General features: G+C 42.8%; 2 protein-coding genes across 4 annotated transcripts in view; one reads left to right on the top strand and one right to left on the bottom strand.

The window, feature by feature from the left end:
• The window catches only part of SYN3 (synapsin III), a 162,285-nt gene that overhangs the window by 40,836 nt on the left and 104,906 nt on the right, over nucleotides 1-16,543 (top strand). The window lies entirely within an intron of this gene.
• Nucleotides 3,030-16,543, bottom strand: part of TIMP3 (TIMP metallopeptidase inhibitor 3) — a 43,882-nt gene continuing 30,368 nt past the window's right edge. For all 3 annotated transcript variants that reach the window (XM_075855822.1, XM_075855824.1, XM_075855823.1), the window contains exons 3-5: nucleotides 10,117-10,228; nucleotides 8,266-8,387; nucleotides 3,030-7,467 (exon numbers count right to left, since the gene is read on the bottom strand). In XM_075855822.1, the coding sequence (XP_075711937.1) occupies nucleotides 7,270-7,467; nucleotides 8,266-8,387; nucleotides 10,117-10,228 (432 nt within the window). In that variant the 3' untranslated portion in view covers nucleotides 3,030-7,269. The remainder of the gene's footprint in view (nucleotides 7,468-8,265; nucleotides 8,388-10,116; nucleotides 10,229-16,543) is intronic.

The raw sequence follows: 16,543 nt of genomic DNA, 5'->3' as shown, positions 1-16,543 counted from the left end.
CTGCCCTTTCTGTAATGGAAATCTGCCTTCCATGCACTGATTTTCTGGTGAGCTTAGCCTATACACAGCAGCCAATCAGAAAAAGCAGAGCTGCAGTATAAAGCACAGGGGAAGGCAGAACGGCAACATAAACCTCTGATGAAATGAGTCGTTTTTAGATCTCTGATATTTTCTTTCCACCATGCAGTTAAGATACTAAAAGGGTCCCAGGACCATTTACTATATATACACACAATATGGGAATTTTCGGGCCATATAGTGATATTTTTTAAATATTGTCTTTGGCAGAGTGGCATTTGATCATTTGTACCCGCGTTGCTTCGGTTATGGGCATTTCCTTTGATCTAATGGTGTTTTATCTGAGATCTGAGACTTTTTGTGGTTACACTGCACTGTGATCAAGTGTGTGGACGGGACAATAGAAGGGTGAGACGGGGGGGGTTTATAATTATCGGTATCAAGTATGTTATTTGTACTTTATCCAAAACTGCGGCTTTTATCTGTGGCCAAATAACCAGTCAGCCCGGAGTCAACCACACACTGCCACCCAAACAAGGCTACAGACAGCGACTACAATGGATGGCACAGAATGTTCCCCAGAGGGCGGTAACTATGTCACCATAATGACGTCTCGCCGAGAACGGACGACACTTGATATCTTTTGCAAAAACATTTTTGAACCAAAGTTTTTGAACCTCCGGCTCAGTAATTTTGCATGGAACTGTGAACACAGTGCAGCAAAATGTTTAGGCGTTGCCCGTAGGGTCAAATCCCATGATTTCTGTGGGCAAATCTTACCCCTAGGTTTCGACTAGTTCCTACATTGCTATTTATGCAGAACCGTCCTGCAAACTGGACCTCAAAAGGGGTGTGGTTTATGCAAATTATTTATTGGCTCTTTGGGGGCATTCCCGAGCTGAGCAGGGGTGGGGCTTAAAATGTCCCACAATTCTGGATTTAAGTGTTGGCAGATACGGTTCCTATCAATGTGGCCCAAGATGGTATCACCTCTCCCATTTCAGTCACTTTCCTAACCCCTGCCGGCTATGAAAAGTGAAGCAATATTCAAGCACAAGCTTTGTGTATACAGCTCCTATGAAGACCTATGTGTCGGACTACAAAAAACAAAAACCCCTCCTTCTACAGACATGGCACAAGCATGAGATTCGCACATGACTTCCGGATCAGACTACACATGGCATGTTTGTAGTCTGTAACCATGGAGACACATAGGTCTGCACAGGGGCTGTATATACAAAACGGTAGGAGTTATTTAATCAAAATTATATGCAAAGTTGTTTCATTTTTTTGTTTTAGATGAATTGGTGCATTAAAAACGTCTTGGCTGCAAAAATGGACAAACCCTTTAAGACTGGTTTTGCTTTGTTGTTATTCCAGTCTGAAGTGGTCTGATCGGTCACGGAAGAATCAGCCTGTTTTTGTTACTTTGTATTACATAATATAGAACACAACATTTATTTACCAGTCAGTTTGTCTTGGCGGCAGCTGTACACAATATGGATTGTTATTGTGTCGTCTCTTGACCTCAATTACTCAAATTAATTAGTTTTAATAGGTATAAATAATGGCGGCCATCCTATAGTCATTAGACAGGGCTGTATACAGAGGAAACATCTGGCATACGGTAAACATGACTTATGTATGTCGTTACCCGGACTGATTAATATGCGAAACGAGAGCAATTCATTATAAGCCGGAAGATAATCGCATTGTTGTTGATTTCGTTTCATTCTCACAAGGACAAAGATTCCTGAGAAACGATAAAAGATGGAGATTGACCTTGATCTTCCTTTTATCATCATGTTACGTCCAAAATTCTGTGCCAGTTAATTTCATAATATATCTTCATAATGTCCACAGCACTGTTTTTCTGATAGAGTTCCAAATCCACTGCTTTGGGTTGCACAATAAAATTCTGACTGCCTGCAGCCACCACTAGGGGGAGCTCACTGCATATTGTATCTACAGAACTCAATAATGAAACACTATGCAGCTCCCTCTAGTGGTGGCGGCAGGAAGACAGCATTTTATCATTTACCTCATGCCTATGCAGGGGATTTTGAGCTCTGTATCAGAAAAATAAATCTCTGACTGATATATCATAAGGTTTATTAAGAAATTAATCCGCACAGAATTTACCTATTCAGATTTTTTTTTTAAATGGTGTTCAACGGTGGACATCCCCTTGAAGGCCAATGGGTTATGTTGAATGGGGGCTCTTAAATACCTATTAGGCCCTTGAAACACCTTTGGTAGCCAATGGGAATTATTTAAAGGGCAGTTCAAGAAGACATTAATATCAGAATAAAATGGGAGGAGCTTTCCCGTGCTTATTGTCGCCCCCTGGTGAATAATTTGCATTGCATCAGATACAGAAAAAGGAAGTGACAACTTTTTAGTTTTCAGACCCAATAAACCATTGAGACAGTTATATGACCAGGGGATGTATATAATATGTCAGAGGCCACCCTACTAATATGGGCCTAGATGGTACAACAAGGACCAAGCCCAGATTCCTGGTTCTAAACCCAGTTTATGGGTTGGACTATTTTGGCACCTGGCCCCACTTTTGTCACTGTGATGGTATGGAGGTCTACCGTCAGCAAGACCAGCTAAGGTCACACCGATAGTAGAGGACCTGGTGCAGCCAATGAAGGGTCCACACTACGATATGGACCCGTTTCACCTTGTGGACTACTTCTAAGATCATAACTACCAGGAGAGCAGGTAAGGCAGCTGCTATGGGCCCCAGCAGTTGAGGGGACCGACCACCACTCTTAAAAAAGCCGCAAAAAGTCAAAGGGTAGTCAGCGGCTATAGTGAACCCGCACAGCCATAAGTACCATAACGTTTCCATTGTCTTCTGATGGGGGTCATGATGGACTGGGGTCATTACTTGGTCCCCCCTCTTTCTTGGTGCCAGGCCATAGATCTCCTCCGATGACCATGGTGCGGTTTTGTGCCTGTATTTTTACATTGTGGTAACAGACGGAGACAGGATTCATGTATTTGATAGAAATATAAAAGGATTTTTTTAATGTTTAGGATAAAATATACTGCAAAACACAAACATTTTTAGAGCAGAAGCCAATATACAATCACGGAATATACAATTCATAAATAACATGACACAAAATCGCGAAAAAACGCGTCTACAATGGGCCACACGTAGCATTTGATTTCCTCATAGGATGCAGCTCTTCACCTCTGGGCCCAGTGGTCCTGCACCCGTCCACCTGCCGTCCTAATTTGTACTGTACATGGCATGGTGAGGGGGGGGGAGGGGTTAATTAATACACATCAATGATTGGCAGCTGGAAAAACTACAACTCCCAGCATCTTCCGTCCACATCTTGTGCACGAATATAACAATTGGGTCATTTTTTGACATGGTCAGTAGGACCTGTCCAATCAGAGCTACAAGATTTGCTAGTTTGATAGAGGAAGGATCGGGCCCTCAGGAAGGCAATGGCGCCAAGGAGGTCCCAGGATAGGAAGGTGTCAACATTGGCGAACCCCTATTTCTGACTAAACGTAGAATGGTGCCAATTGGCATTGCTGGAAAAAACACCATTCCCATGGTAGCAGTTACAAGAGCCACAGTGGGCAAGGGGGCTTCATGGAAACCCCCCTCCCCATTAAATGAATTTAGGTAAATTCTTAAAAAAAACACTCCAGCTAAAACGGATATATTATGTTATGCCTAGCGCAGGGCCTAAAGGGGAGGAGCTTGGCACAGATGGAAAAAAAAAAAAAAAAATCTGTGTCATGCTCCACCCCCTTAGGCCTCTTGCTAGACACAATACAGTGGGGGGAGATTTACTGGGAAAAATTTGCCAAAAAAGGGAACATGGAGGTCACCAAATTAACTATGTGTATTAGACACTTTTGCAACTTTTTTGTTTTGAAAATATTCTACTAAAAGGGCAGTGGCTGAGGAATCGCAAAATGCGCCAAATTTATCTCCCGTAAAATATTGAGGTGGCATTAGGAACTGAAGAGTGTAACTTCTTATTTATCATCACATTTGATAAATTTGCCGTAATTGACGCCATTTTCACCATCTCTTTACGCTATTGATCGATCTCTCCGGCGTATCAGCTTTTTCTGGAGTGTTCCTTTAAGCCCGGTCTCTAAATTGATTGCATCCCATTGAGATTCTGCAAGCGACGCAGAAAGATGCAATACTCTGCAGAGGCAGCAACCTTCAAGAACAAGTCAATTGTTTCCGTCTGTCTCCCTTTTCTATTGCCAAGTGATCTGAAGGGCCAGTTTTGTTTGCTGTACCCATTAACTGGCACCGTCAACCACTTATACTGCTTTTCTAGGTAATGTTTAATTTTTTTGGACCCCCCTCGCCCCCTCCAACGTTCTAGCCAAGCATGAAGGACAGCCACGATTTTAGATATCGATGTTTGGCCAATGAACAAAATAAAAGGAGATTAGAACGATTTAAAGGGGAACACCACATTAATAGGTTTAATTATCTTGCACCGTTCTTGGTTACATTTAGTATTATACTCCAGTCACATCCAAAGCTAAGAAGAAAATTGTACAGGTTTCCGGTTAGCTTTCATCCGGACTTTACTAAGTTATTCCGTCACGTGACTGTCTGCAGAGTACAGATAAACAGTTGTCTGTTTCCAAGGGCAACCAGTAAAATTTTTTGTTGTACTTCGGTTGTGAATGGAGAAGGGAACGTCATATAACTCCAATTCGGTACAAGATAGGTAAAGCAAAGCAATTACAAAGTTTTTCATCTTATGCCGATTTAAACTTTCAAGTCACAAGTAAAAAAAAAAAAAGTGGACGTGCCCTTTAAAATTCGATCACCTCTCGCTCTAAGGACCTATTGGTGGAATTTGTAAAAATCTCATCGACGTGGCTGGTACTGCAATCTGCAACGTGTGCCTTAGGGTATGTTCACACGCAAACGCAAACTTTTTTTTAGCAACTCGCGATTTTCACCGCCATTTTTGGAGCGGTTTTTCAATAGAGTCAATAAAAAAACGGCTCCAAAAACAGCTCAAGAAGTGACATGCACTTCTTTCAAGGCCACTTGACGGACGCTGCAGGACAACTGTCCCGTACTGTAAACATGATTTCAGTACGGGACAGTTGTCCTGCAGCGAGGCAGGGACTCCTAGCATCGTACATAACTATGATGCTAGGAGCCCGGCTCCCTGCACTGTGTTCGGTCCGGGACTTGCGGCCGAAATACGTCCGTCAATTAAGGACGTAATTAGTGTGTGTGAACATACCCCTTATAGTGCATGAGCATTATGTGGCCATCCAGTGAGAGTTGTAGTTGTAATGCTGGGAGTGGTAGTTTGACCAAACTAATTGCTCCCTAAATCTATCTACAAAAAAACAAAACAGGAAACACACTGCTCAGTATTGGAAACCAAGAATATTTTCTGCAAATATAAAAAGCATATTCATATAAAATATCCTCATCTGTGATATAATGTAGCAAACCTGTAAATAGCATAAAAAACTACTCCCTACTTGGAATGGAGTGAAGATATATATTAAAAAAAAAACAAAAAACTTTTCCTCTCCAAATGATGAGAAAAAAATATAAACAGAAAATGTTACGTCACACAATCCCGGTAAAACTTACTTTAGTCACCCATGTTGTCAGAAATGGGGAAAAAAAAAAAAAAAAAAAATAAAGAATTTATATTAGAAATCTACATAAAATGCATCTATTAAAAATATCCAGTCAAAAAAAGCAACAAAAATATATATAATTTAGGGTCAGGTAACAGATTCCCAACGTGAGGGCATCAAGGCACCACATCTCAGTGCAGATATATTCTCGAAGGAATATTAAAAAAAAAAATTTGGATACAATTTTGCACATTTTGTTTCTTTTTGTCATGTAAGGCTAACATGAAAACAGGGTTAGGGTGTCGGAGGACGGACTGAACACCTGTAGTTTAAGCCCTCTACAGCCAGGTGGCAGTAAAGAGATTGTTTCGATGACCAAAACAAAACAGCCATTGAATAAGAGCGCCCCTACAGTCTTGGAGGTGCAACTGCGTATGAATAATTTTAAAAGGCTCATTAACACAGGCATATTTAAGGCCCATGTCCCTCTTTTTGGCCAAAAGTAGAGCTTTCCTTACACCTGATGTTCCCGATTTTGGTAAACAAATACCAAAGGGAACCTGGATCTCAGGTAAATTAGCTCCTAGTATAAAAATGTCATGGCTTCACAATTCTTGCTGCTTTATTCTTATTTGTCGGCCACATTGGGGTATAGATTTCTAATCCTCTCTCGTCACTGGTCTATGTACTTGGCTAATTCTGAAAATACACATTAACTCAACACTGCTTTATGAAAACCCCCAACATCTCCATTCATTTCTGACCAAAAATATTGGATCCTAGCTTTGTATCATACACTGACCTCCGATATAAATGTATTTTGTAGGCAAAAAAATATAAAAGTTTAGTCTGTAGAAGTCCACATGACTCCGGGCCACAAGAGGGCGCTGCATCGGAAGCTGTTGCCCTTCTATGATTTTCAGCCAGGACCACTGTAAACTTCATAGTCATCTAAAATAGCTTATTTTTTTATTTTAATTTTTTTCTGGATAGTTCTGCCCAGACCTGCAAGGCATTATACACGAACAATTACCATCATCCTAACCAACCGCTGAGCATAGCGAGTGTCACATAGTATGTGAGGGTGACCTGGTCCAACATTTATTATCATTCACATTGAAATATCTAAATAAAAAAACTCCCCTGCTTTATGCCGGAAAATTCACTTATTTTTTTTTAATTTGCTAGTGAGCAAATGTAATATATTTTTCTAACACAGCACCTCTTGTGGCGGGAGGTTGAACTGCAAATAAAATAAAAAAAATCCACAGCACTGTTTCACCATGTTGGGATTTCCCTCAAGATCAAGGTTACCCCATTTTCCTGCATTTATATTACCCAATCGAATTCCACTAAGACAGTCTCAGGCCCAATGGACCATTCATAGAAGGAAGTTAAAGAAAATGGAGCAAGACTTTCCAGGAGAACCCTGCACACATTCTGGCCTAAATGGGTGATTGAAAAATAAAAAATTACAAAAATAAAAGTGTGATTAAAAATATACTTTCAGTATGATGGTAAAAACTTGTGTTCCAAGTGCTAATTTTAGCAAGAAATCAGGCACTAATTTCATTGCCGTATATATTTCAGGGTTACTGTCCTTTTACAGTTTCTGGGCCACAGTGCCGAGCGGGCTCAGGGGTCCGTGGTGTTGATTACGGATTTGTCTGGTGGAGTCCATCCTCTGGACCAACTGCAGTAACCTTCCTTTTGCTTGATGCAGACGTAATTCTTCGATTGGTAGCCGGGGGTGCCAAAGTTGGAAAGCAAATCTGTCCACAGGCACTCACTCTTTGATGTGATGAAGCATGGGAGGTAATAGCAAGGCTTGATCTGTAATACAGCACGGAGAACCATCATTGGAGCTCATTTTTAGAACTTAAAGTGCAGCATAAATATCCAAATGGCATGTTTCTTTAAATCTTGAGTGGGTGGGACCTCTCGAGTGGGTGGGACCTCTCGAGTGGGTGGGACCTCTCGAGTGGGTGGGACCTCTCGAGTGGGTGGGACCTCTCGAGTGGGTGGGACCTCTCGAGTGGGTGGGACCTAAAACAAGTCTGTGCAGCATGAAGAGGCAGTCTACTGTATAGGCCACGGTCCAATAGTTTCTACAAAGGTATGTGATACTAATTTAACAGCTCATCTTGATATCTGTGGGTTTTCGAGAGGACTTTATATTCCATAGACGGAGAGGGCCTATGTGAACCCCTTGCTGTCCAACAGCTAATTTGTCCAGAGGGGTGTTTTTTTGTTTTTTTATAGAGGTCTCGGGTCATTAGCAAATCTTGTGCCAATTTATCTATGCAATCCACCACTGGTCAATAACAGAGCCCCTTATAAGCAATCTCATACAGTAGGGGCCCTATTACCGTGCTAAAATGGTGGGTGGGCCCACTTGTCTATAGGGTCCCTGTACATCAGCCCAGACATGGTCTATCAACCCCTGCACTGAGCGGTTATCACAGTCCACAAAAAAAAACTAATTCAGCACTGCTACATCTATATATTAGGCGATTGCAAAAATATTGGTCCCCCTCAGATGTTGTTATTCTTTAAATTGCTCCAGCATTCCAATGATAATATGTAAGAGTCAAATTTCCCACCATTGCTGAAGAAATCCCCCCCCCTTACCTTGCAGTTACATCCCTGGTGGTAGCGGTGATTGAGTCCCTTGCGTTGGGCAAGTGTCAGCTTATCCCACTTCTCAATCAAGTTACACAGGCCGGTGTATACCTTCCCCTCATATACACGTCCTAGGAAGGAGAAGATGAGGCATATTAGAATATACATTTATAAAAAGATCTAGATTATATAGGTTACTATGTCCGTCATTATTCAGGGGAGGGCTAGAATTGGTTATTCCTGGGCAACTTTTTTGCCTCCAGAGCTCGGTCAGTTACTTGTCAGAAATGTTTGGACTAATGGATTAAAGGAATGTAACATATGAACACTTAGCGGGTGTAAGGATGGCCGCATCTGCTCTGTCCTATCTAGGGGGCATTAAGGGACAACTATTGGTCAGGAAATACTTGCATACCCGAGGTCATAGGGGGGTCCATTAAGAGAAGGTCTTGGGGGCCCCTGGGCAATACGTATGGGGGGTCCCCACAAATTATTTTTTTTCAGGAAGAAGCGAAATGAGTAATTCTGAGGTCTAATAATAGTGTCATACGCTGTTTATATAATACGGTTATATAAAGTCTATATAGTAGTGCCATACAGTGCAGACATAACAGCACCATATACTGCCTAATACCACCACCGTACAGTGGCCCAATACCACCACCGTACAGTGGCCCAATACCACCACCGTACAGTGGCCCAATACCACCACCGTACAGTGGCCCAATACCACCACCGTACAGTGGCCCAATACCACCACCGTACAGTGCCCAAATACCACCACCGTACAGTGGCCCAAATACCACCACCGTACAGTGCCCAAATACCACCACCGTACAGTGCCCAAATACCACCACCGTACAGTGCCCAAATACCACCACCGTACAGTGCCCAAATACCACCACCGTACAGTGCCCAAATACCACCACCGTACAGTGCCCAAATACCACCACCGTACAGTGCCCAAATAATACCACCGTAGAGTGCCCAAATAATACCAACTTACAGTGGCCAAATACCACCACCGTACAGTGCCCAAATACCACCACCGTACAGTGCCCAAATACCACCACCGTACAGTGCCCAAATACCACCACCGTACAGTGCCCAAATACCACCACCGTACAGTGCCCAAATACCACCACCGTACAGTGCCCAAATACCACCACCGTACAGTGCCCAAATAATACCACCGTACAGTGCCCAAATAATACCACCGTACAGTGCCCAAATAATACCACCGTACAGTGCCCAAATAATACCACCGTAGAGTGCCCAAGTAATACCAGTAACAGATTTAGACATTTCCTGGGCAGTTCGTGAGTGTAGCATGAGAGAGCTCCCTTTTTCTCGTCTGGACAATAGTGGTGGTCACCCAGACCAGAAGTAGAAAAACATAAGGGTAATCACTAAGTAATCAATAATTATTAGATAGGCCTTACAAAATTTTGGATTGGCAGTGAAGAATTAGAGGATCAATAGCAAAGATAAAAATGAGGCCCCTTTCAGGGGCTACCTGACACCATTACACTCCTAACCATCTTGCTGCCCCTATCCATTTTCCTACTTCCTGATATTATAGGATCTATAAAGACCACATCCCTGTGCAGATTACTACTACCCATTAAAATGGGGACGAGACAAACTGGGAATGGGCCCCTCTATCCCGAGGCCCCAAAGCAGCCTTATAGGCAGCCTTTATAGCACGTAGGCCCTTGGATTGGCCCCCACAATACCTGGCTCTACTATGCAAGGGTGATTGATACAATTAAAAGAGCATATCTGGAAAAACTGGGTTGTCACCAAACTTTCGCAGGAACGGCTGGATAGAAGTTTTCCATAGGATGGTATAGTGCCCACCTGTGATGAGATATTGATACTTGTTGACCTCCAGTTTGACTCCGCACATGCTCTCCGAAGACTCGGTGTAGATATACTGTACATGAGGCATCTTCTTAAAGCCACGGTACATCTGCAGGAAAGCAGGAAACACAAGGAGTTAATTCCAAACAATACATTGTGATGAACATTGCCAAAAATAAAATTTACATTTGCACAATGAACTATATAAATATGTGCTCCATATTGTCTGGCAGTTTTCCATCTATTAAACAAGCCAGGAATTGTGAGGTTTTTTTTTTGGAACGCATGGGAATACTTGGGCGGGGATAGCAGGAGGTATGACTTAATACAATTCAATAGGAAACGGTGCCCTGGGCTACAAGCAAGTCGCCCCTACCTGCCTGCCATTTTTATACCATTCTTTTAAGTACAGCCAACATATTACCGCCACATAGTGCCAAGATAATACTGCCATATACTGCCCAAATAATACCACCATATAGTGCCAAGATAATACTGCCAAATACAGCCTATATAATACCACCATATAGTGCCAAAATAATACCTCCATATACAGCCCACATAATACCACCATATAGTACCAAGATAATACTGCCATATACAGCCCACATGATACCACCATATAGAACCAAGATAATACCGCCATATACAGCCCACATAATACCACCATATAATGCCAAGATAATACTGCTATATACAGGCCACATAATACCACCATATAGTGCCAAGATAATACTGCCATTTACAGCCCACATAATACCACCATATAGTGCCAAGATAATACTGACATATACAGCCCACATAATACCACCATATAGTGCCAAGATAATACCGCCATATACAGCCCACATAATACCACCATATAGTACCAAGATAATACTGCCATATACAGCCCACATAATACCACCATATAGTACCAAGATAATACCGCCATATACAGCCCACATAGTACCACCATATAGTACCAAGATAATACTACCATATACAACCCACATAATACCACCATATAGTACCAACATAATACCGCCATATACAGCCCACATAATACTGCCATATAGTGCCAAGATAATACTGCCATATACAACCCACATAATACCACCATATAGTGCCAAGATAATACCGCCAGATACAGCCCACATAATACCACCATGTAGTGCCAAGATAATACTGCCATTTACAGCCCACATAATACCACCATATAGTGCCAAGATAATACTGCCATATACAGCCCACATACCACCATATAGTGCCACGATAATACTGCCATATACAGCCCACATACCACCATATAGTGCCAAGATAATACTGACATATACAGCCCACATAATACCACCATATAGTGCCAAGATAATACTGCCATATACAGCCCACATAATACTGCCATATACAGCCCACATACCACCATATAGTGCCAAGATAATACTGACATATACAGCCCACATAATACCACCATATAGTGCCAAGATAATACTGCCATTTACAGCCCACATAATACCACCATATAGTGCCAAGATAATACTGCCATATACAGCCCACATAATACCACCATGTAGTGCCAAGATAATACTGCCATATACAGCCCATATAATACCACCATATAGTGCCAAGATAATACTGCCATATACAGCCCACATAATACTGCCATATACAGCCCACATACCACCATATAGTGCCAAGATAATACTGCCATATACAGCCCACATAATACCATCATATAGTGCCAAGATAATACTGCCATATACAGCCCACATAATACCACCATGTAGTGCCAAGATAATACTGCCATTTACAGCCCACATAGTGCCAAGATAATACCGCCATATACAGCCCACATACCACCATATAGTGCCCAAATACTGCTATATACATCCCATATTATGCCACCATATACAGCCCACTTAATACCACCATATAGTGCCCGAATAATACTGCTATATACAGCCCATATCATACCACCATATAGTGCCAAGATGATACTGCTATATACTGCCCACATAATACTGCCATATAGTTCCCAGATACTAGTGCCATATACAGCCCACATAATACCACCATATAGTGCCAAGATAATACCGCCATATACAGCCCACATAATACCACCATATAGTGCCAAGATAATACTGCCATATACAGCCCACATAATACCACCATGTAGTGCCAAGATAATACTGCCATATACAGCCCATATAATACCACCATATAGTGCCAAGATAATACTGCCATATACAGCCCACATAATACTGCCATATACAGCCCACATACCACCATATAGTGCCAAGATAATACTGCCATATACAGCCCACATAATACCATCATATAGTGCCAAGATAATACTGCCATATACAGCCCACATAATACCACCATGTAGTGCCAAGATAATACTGCCATTTACAGCCCACATAGTGCCAAGATAATACCGCCATATACAGCCCACATACCACCATATAGTGCCCAAATACTGCTATATACATCCCATATTATGCCACCATATACAGCCCACTTAATACCACCATATAGTGCCCGAATAATACTGCTATATACAGCCCATATCATACCACCATATAGTGCCAAGATGATACTGCTATATACAGCCCACATAATACTGCCATATAGTTCCCAGATGCTAGTGCCATATACAGCCCACATAATACCACCATATAGTGCCAAGATAATACTACCAAATCAATTCCCAAATAAAACCATCATAAACCGCTAAATAATCCTGGGTGGTTTTAGTTTTCTCCTTGGGTACCAGCCCTTGGCGGCCCCCTACAAAATCTAAGCCCTGGGTAATTGCCTAGTTTGCCACCCCTCAAGAGTGTTCTCTAAAGGCGGCCTTATACTCGTTCAGCCGACTGCTATTCTTCCCAAATCCTGATACGGACGAGCGGGCATGTGTTTCCAATGGGGAGAGAGGAATAACCTGCTGCAAGACTCCTCTGGCAATGGCTTATGCTCTTGCCATCAGGGGAGAGTCGGGACACCTCCGTACATATAAGAAAGCCGGCTGCTCCCGCCAAAATTGGCGGTTTCTGTGTATGGGCACTTTAAGAGTTAAATGACAAATATAGCTCCGCTTCATCTGTATGTGTGACACCTTATGATGATTGAAGGTATACATTTTATGGACACGCAGAACGTTGTCCGCTTCACAACCCGGTTCTGCTAATCGGTCTCAGTCTGATTTTATTGGGTGCCTGACAAGGTAATAAGCCCCAGCTTTCCCCTTATCAGACCGATGGCTCGCCGGGTGGATTTTTTGGACATTTACTAGTGGCCAATGGTGACTTCAGACTAGAGCACCGGTCTACGGCCAAGACCAGAGCTCCTGTCATTTTACGACTATGCCGGATCTACAACAATTACATCATTGACTTTTCAAGAAATTTTCTTGTCCAACGTGCCCAAAAATATTTGCCTACCACCAAGTGTTCTGAGGAACTGTAATATCTCCTACACACCCCAATTCTCACCAACTCATCGGAACAGACCAAATACTTTAGACCATATGTGGTCAGCTTAGTACTCAACACTGAAGGTTGCTGCTCATCCTAGGATCTTCTTTGCACCACTGGTGCATTAACAGAGGGCAACAGCTATTCCCAAAAGTCAAGACATCTGCTCATCCTGGGACCTCCTTTGTTCCATTGATGTATGAGTAGTGAATACAATGCTTCTTTTTCCAGTCATGGAGACATCTGCTGAGACATTATTGATGACCACCCTCCTCCTCTTTTGGTTCTTGAGACATCTATTCATCCAAAGACCACCTATGTTCTTCTGGTGCAGGAGTAAACAACAACATTGGTTAGTTGGTCAGTAAGACATCTGCTCATCCTGGGACCTTCTTTGCTTTGATGGTGCATGAGTGGTTATCACCATTCTTCTCATTAAGACATCTCCATGGCCTAAGACCTTCTTTGCACCACTGGTACATTAGCGATGACCCCCATCCTCCTCTTTTGGTTCAGGAGACATCTATTCATCCTGAGACCTCCTATGTTATTTTGGTGCATAAGTGAAGAACATCCTTCCCCATTGGTTAGTGAGTCATCTGCTCATCCTGGGACCTTAGTTGATGCATGACCATTGAACACCATCCTTCCCTTGTAGTCATTAGAACATCTCCATGGCCTGAGACCTTCTTTGCACCACTGATGCATGAGCGATGAACCTCATCCTCCTATTGTAGTTGGTGAGACATCTGCTTCTTCTGAGAGGTCTTATGCTCTTCTGGTGTTTGAGTGAAGAACAATATCCTGCACTATTGATTGGTGTGACATCTGCTCATATTTTTTGCTTCTTCGCTGGTGTGTGAGTGGTGGACACCATCCATTCCTTTTAGTAAAATATCTTCTTGCCTTGGGAACTGGTTTGCTTTTCTGGTGTGTAATCCGTGAACCTCATCCTATCCTTTTGGAAATGCATCTACTTATCCTAAGACCTTTTTTGCTTCATCCTTTCCTTTTAGTTGAGAGACCACTATGCATCTAGAGACCCTCTTTGCTTCAACCTTACCCATTAGTCTGGAGACATCGGTTTTGACCTTCTTTGCTTCATCCTTACCGATTACTTTGGAGACCTCTACTCCTCCTGAGACCTTCTTTGCTTCATCCTTATGGAGACCACTGCTCCTCCTGAGATCTTCTTTGAGCAGATTCGTCATCCTTACCGATTAGTTGAGAGACAAAGAAGATCTCAGGAGGAGCAGTGGTCTCCATAAGGATGAAGCAAAGAAGGTCTCAGGAGGAGTAGAGGTCTCCAAACTAATCGGTAAGGATGAAGCAAGAAAGTCTGAGCAGATGCGTCATCCTTACCGATTGGTTTGGAGACCTCTACTCCTCCTGAGACCTTCTTGCTTCAGCCTTACTGTTTAGTTTGGAGGACATCTACTCCTCCTGAGACCTTCTTGCTTCATCCTTAACGATTAGTCGGGAAATATCTGCTCATTCGGAGATCTCCAATGGGCTGTAGGGTGAACAGCATCAGGACGAGTAGGCTCTTATTCATCGCACTTAGGTTTTCCAGCAATCTCCATGTGTTCCAGTCGGAAACAGATGATATCTACTCTAATTTGCTTGTTCTTCAGGTTGGACCATGTAAGATCAACCTAAAGTTCCCAGTCATAGACATTTCATTGTCCGAGAAGTGTGATTTCCACCATCAACATGCCTCTTTGGCTAAGTGGAACATTAATTCTTCCCCTTTGAAAGAATAGAAGGGCCATATGTTGATGCTGAGATTGTAGAGGACATTTTTTGGTGGAGTTTCCCTTTAACGCTATGGCCAGACGACCACTATAGCTGCGCTTCTCAGCGGAACTATTCTTACTGCAATATCAAACCCCTAGAGATACCCTGCGTGCAGGAAAGTTGTAGTTGGTTGCAACTTGGTGACCTGAAATGCCAACTACGGACAGGTTGTCCCGGCCTCGTTATAGCACCACGTGGTACCTCCATCTAAACCTTGGGACTATAGTAATGGCGTGTCCCTAGCCTACGTCTTTGTGATATTGATGTGTAAAACCATATCATGGGTTATACCAAATCCCCAAATCAGCTCTGCTACATCTGACAAAGTCGGCCATTGATACAATGTCGCAACAACAAATCTAGGTATCTGTAAATCTTCTTATATCCCAGACTGGGGCAGCTGAATCTCAATCACCACAACGCAGCGCCCCTCCGCTGAGCCCCCTACATAAATAACGCCATTGTTACCCAGACGGCCCGCGTCCTGCTCCTCACTCCCTGAAGCTTTATTCTCTTAATAAGTTGCAGGTTTTGTAGACTTCGTGCCAAAGTATTACTCTCTTCTGTTTCTTGGTGAGGAAATAAGCCAGCCAAATCCTTTAACCCTACCCCATCCATATTACAGAGTCCCAAATCAAATGTGCAGAAACCCAGGATTGGTCCCCAAAAATCAATTTTATCTGTTCCTGGGAAAGCTGGGTGACAACCAACATGACTGACATTATAGCTCCTCCTGGTGTAGTCACCCAGCTTTCCCGAGTCCTGAACAGCAAATCTGACAAGGTTTGAAAACTCATCACTGCCTATCTAGGATGATTTACCATTCTGCACCCTGGAAAAGCTGGGTGACAACCCCAGTGGGACCTTGTGGACATTTAACAGATGCATACGTCCCCGTCCCCCCCCCCCCCCCCCCCAAGTGCTAAAGTGTGATGGATTCCCCTCTTAATTACTGCCCTCAGCCAATCAGAAGCGGTGCATGATTATCTCATTTAAAGAGATCTCTCATAGATGGACTTTTTTTTTAAAGGGCCGGTAACCCTTATAATAGTGCAGGAGCGTTATAAGGTTATTTAGGTTTAGTGCCTCTTTAAGAAAAGTGGATTTGGACTCCTCTACGAAGGGAGAATTGGCAGAGAAATACCTGCCACTCCTGTCTGCGGGCCGGCAGC

The sequence above is a fragment of the Rhinoderma darwinii genome, chromosome 3 (assembly GCF_050947455.1).
Source record: "Rhinoderma darwinii isolate aRhiDar2 chromosome 3, aRhiDar2.hap1, whole genome shotgun sequence".
Taxonomy (NCBI): Eukaryota; Metazoa; Chordata; class Amphibia; order Anura; family Rhinodermatidae; genus Rhinoderma; species Rhinoderma darwinii.
Note: the sequence above shows the minus strand (reverse complement) of the source record. Positions and strands in the feature narration are given on the sequence as shown.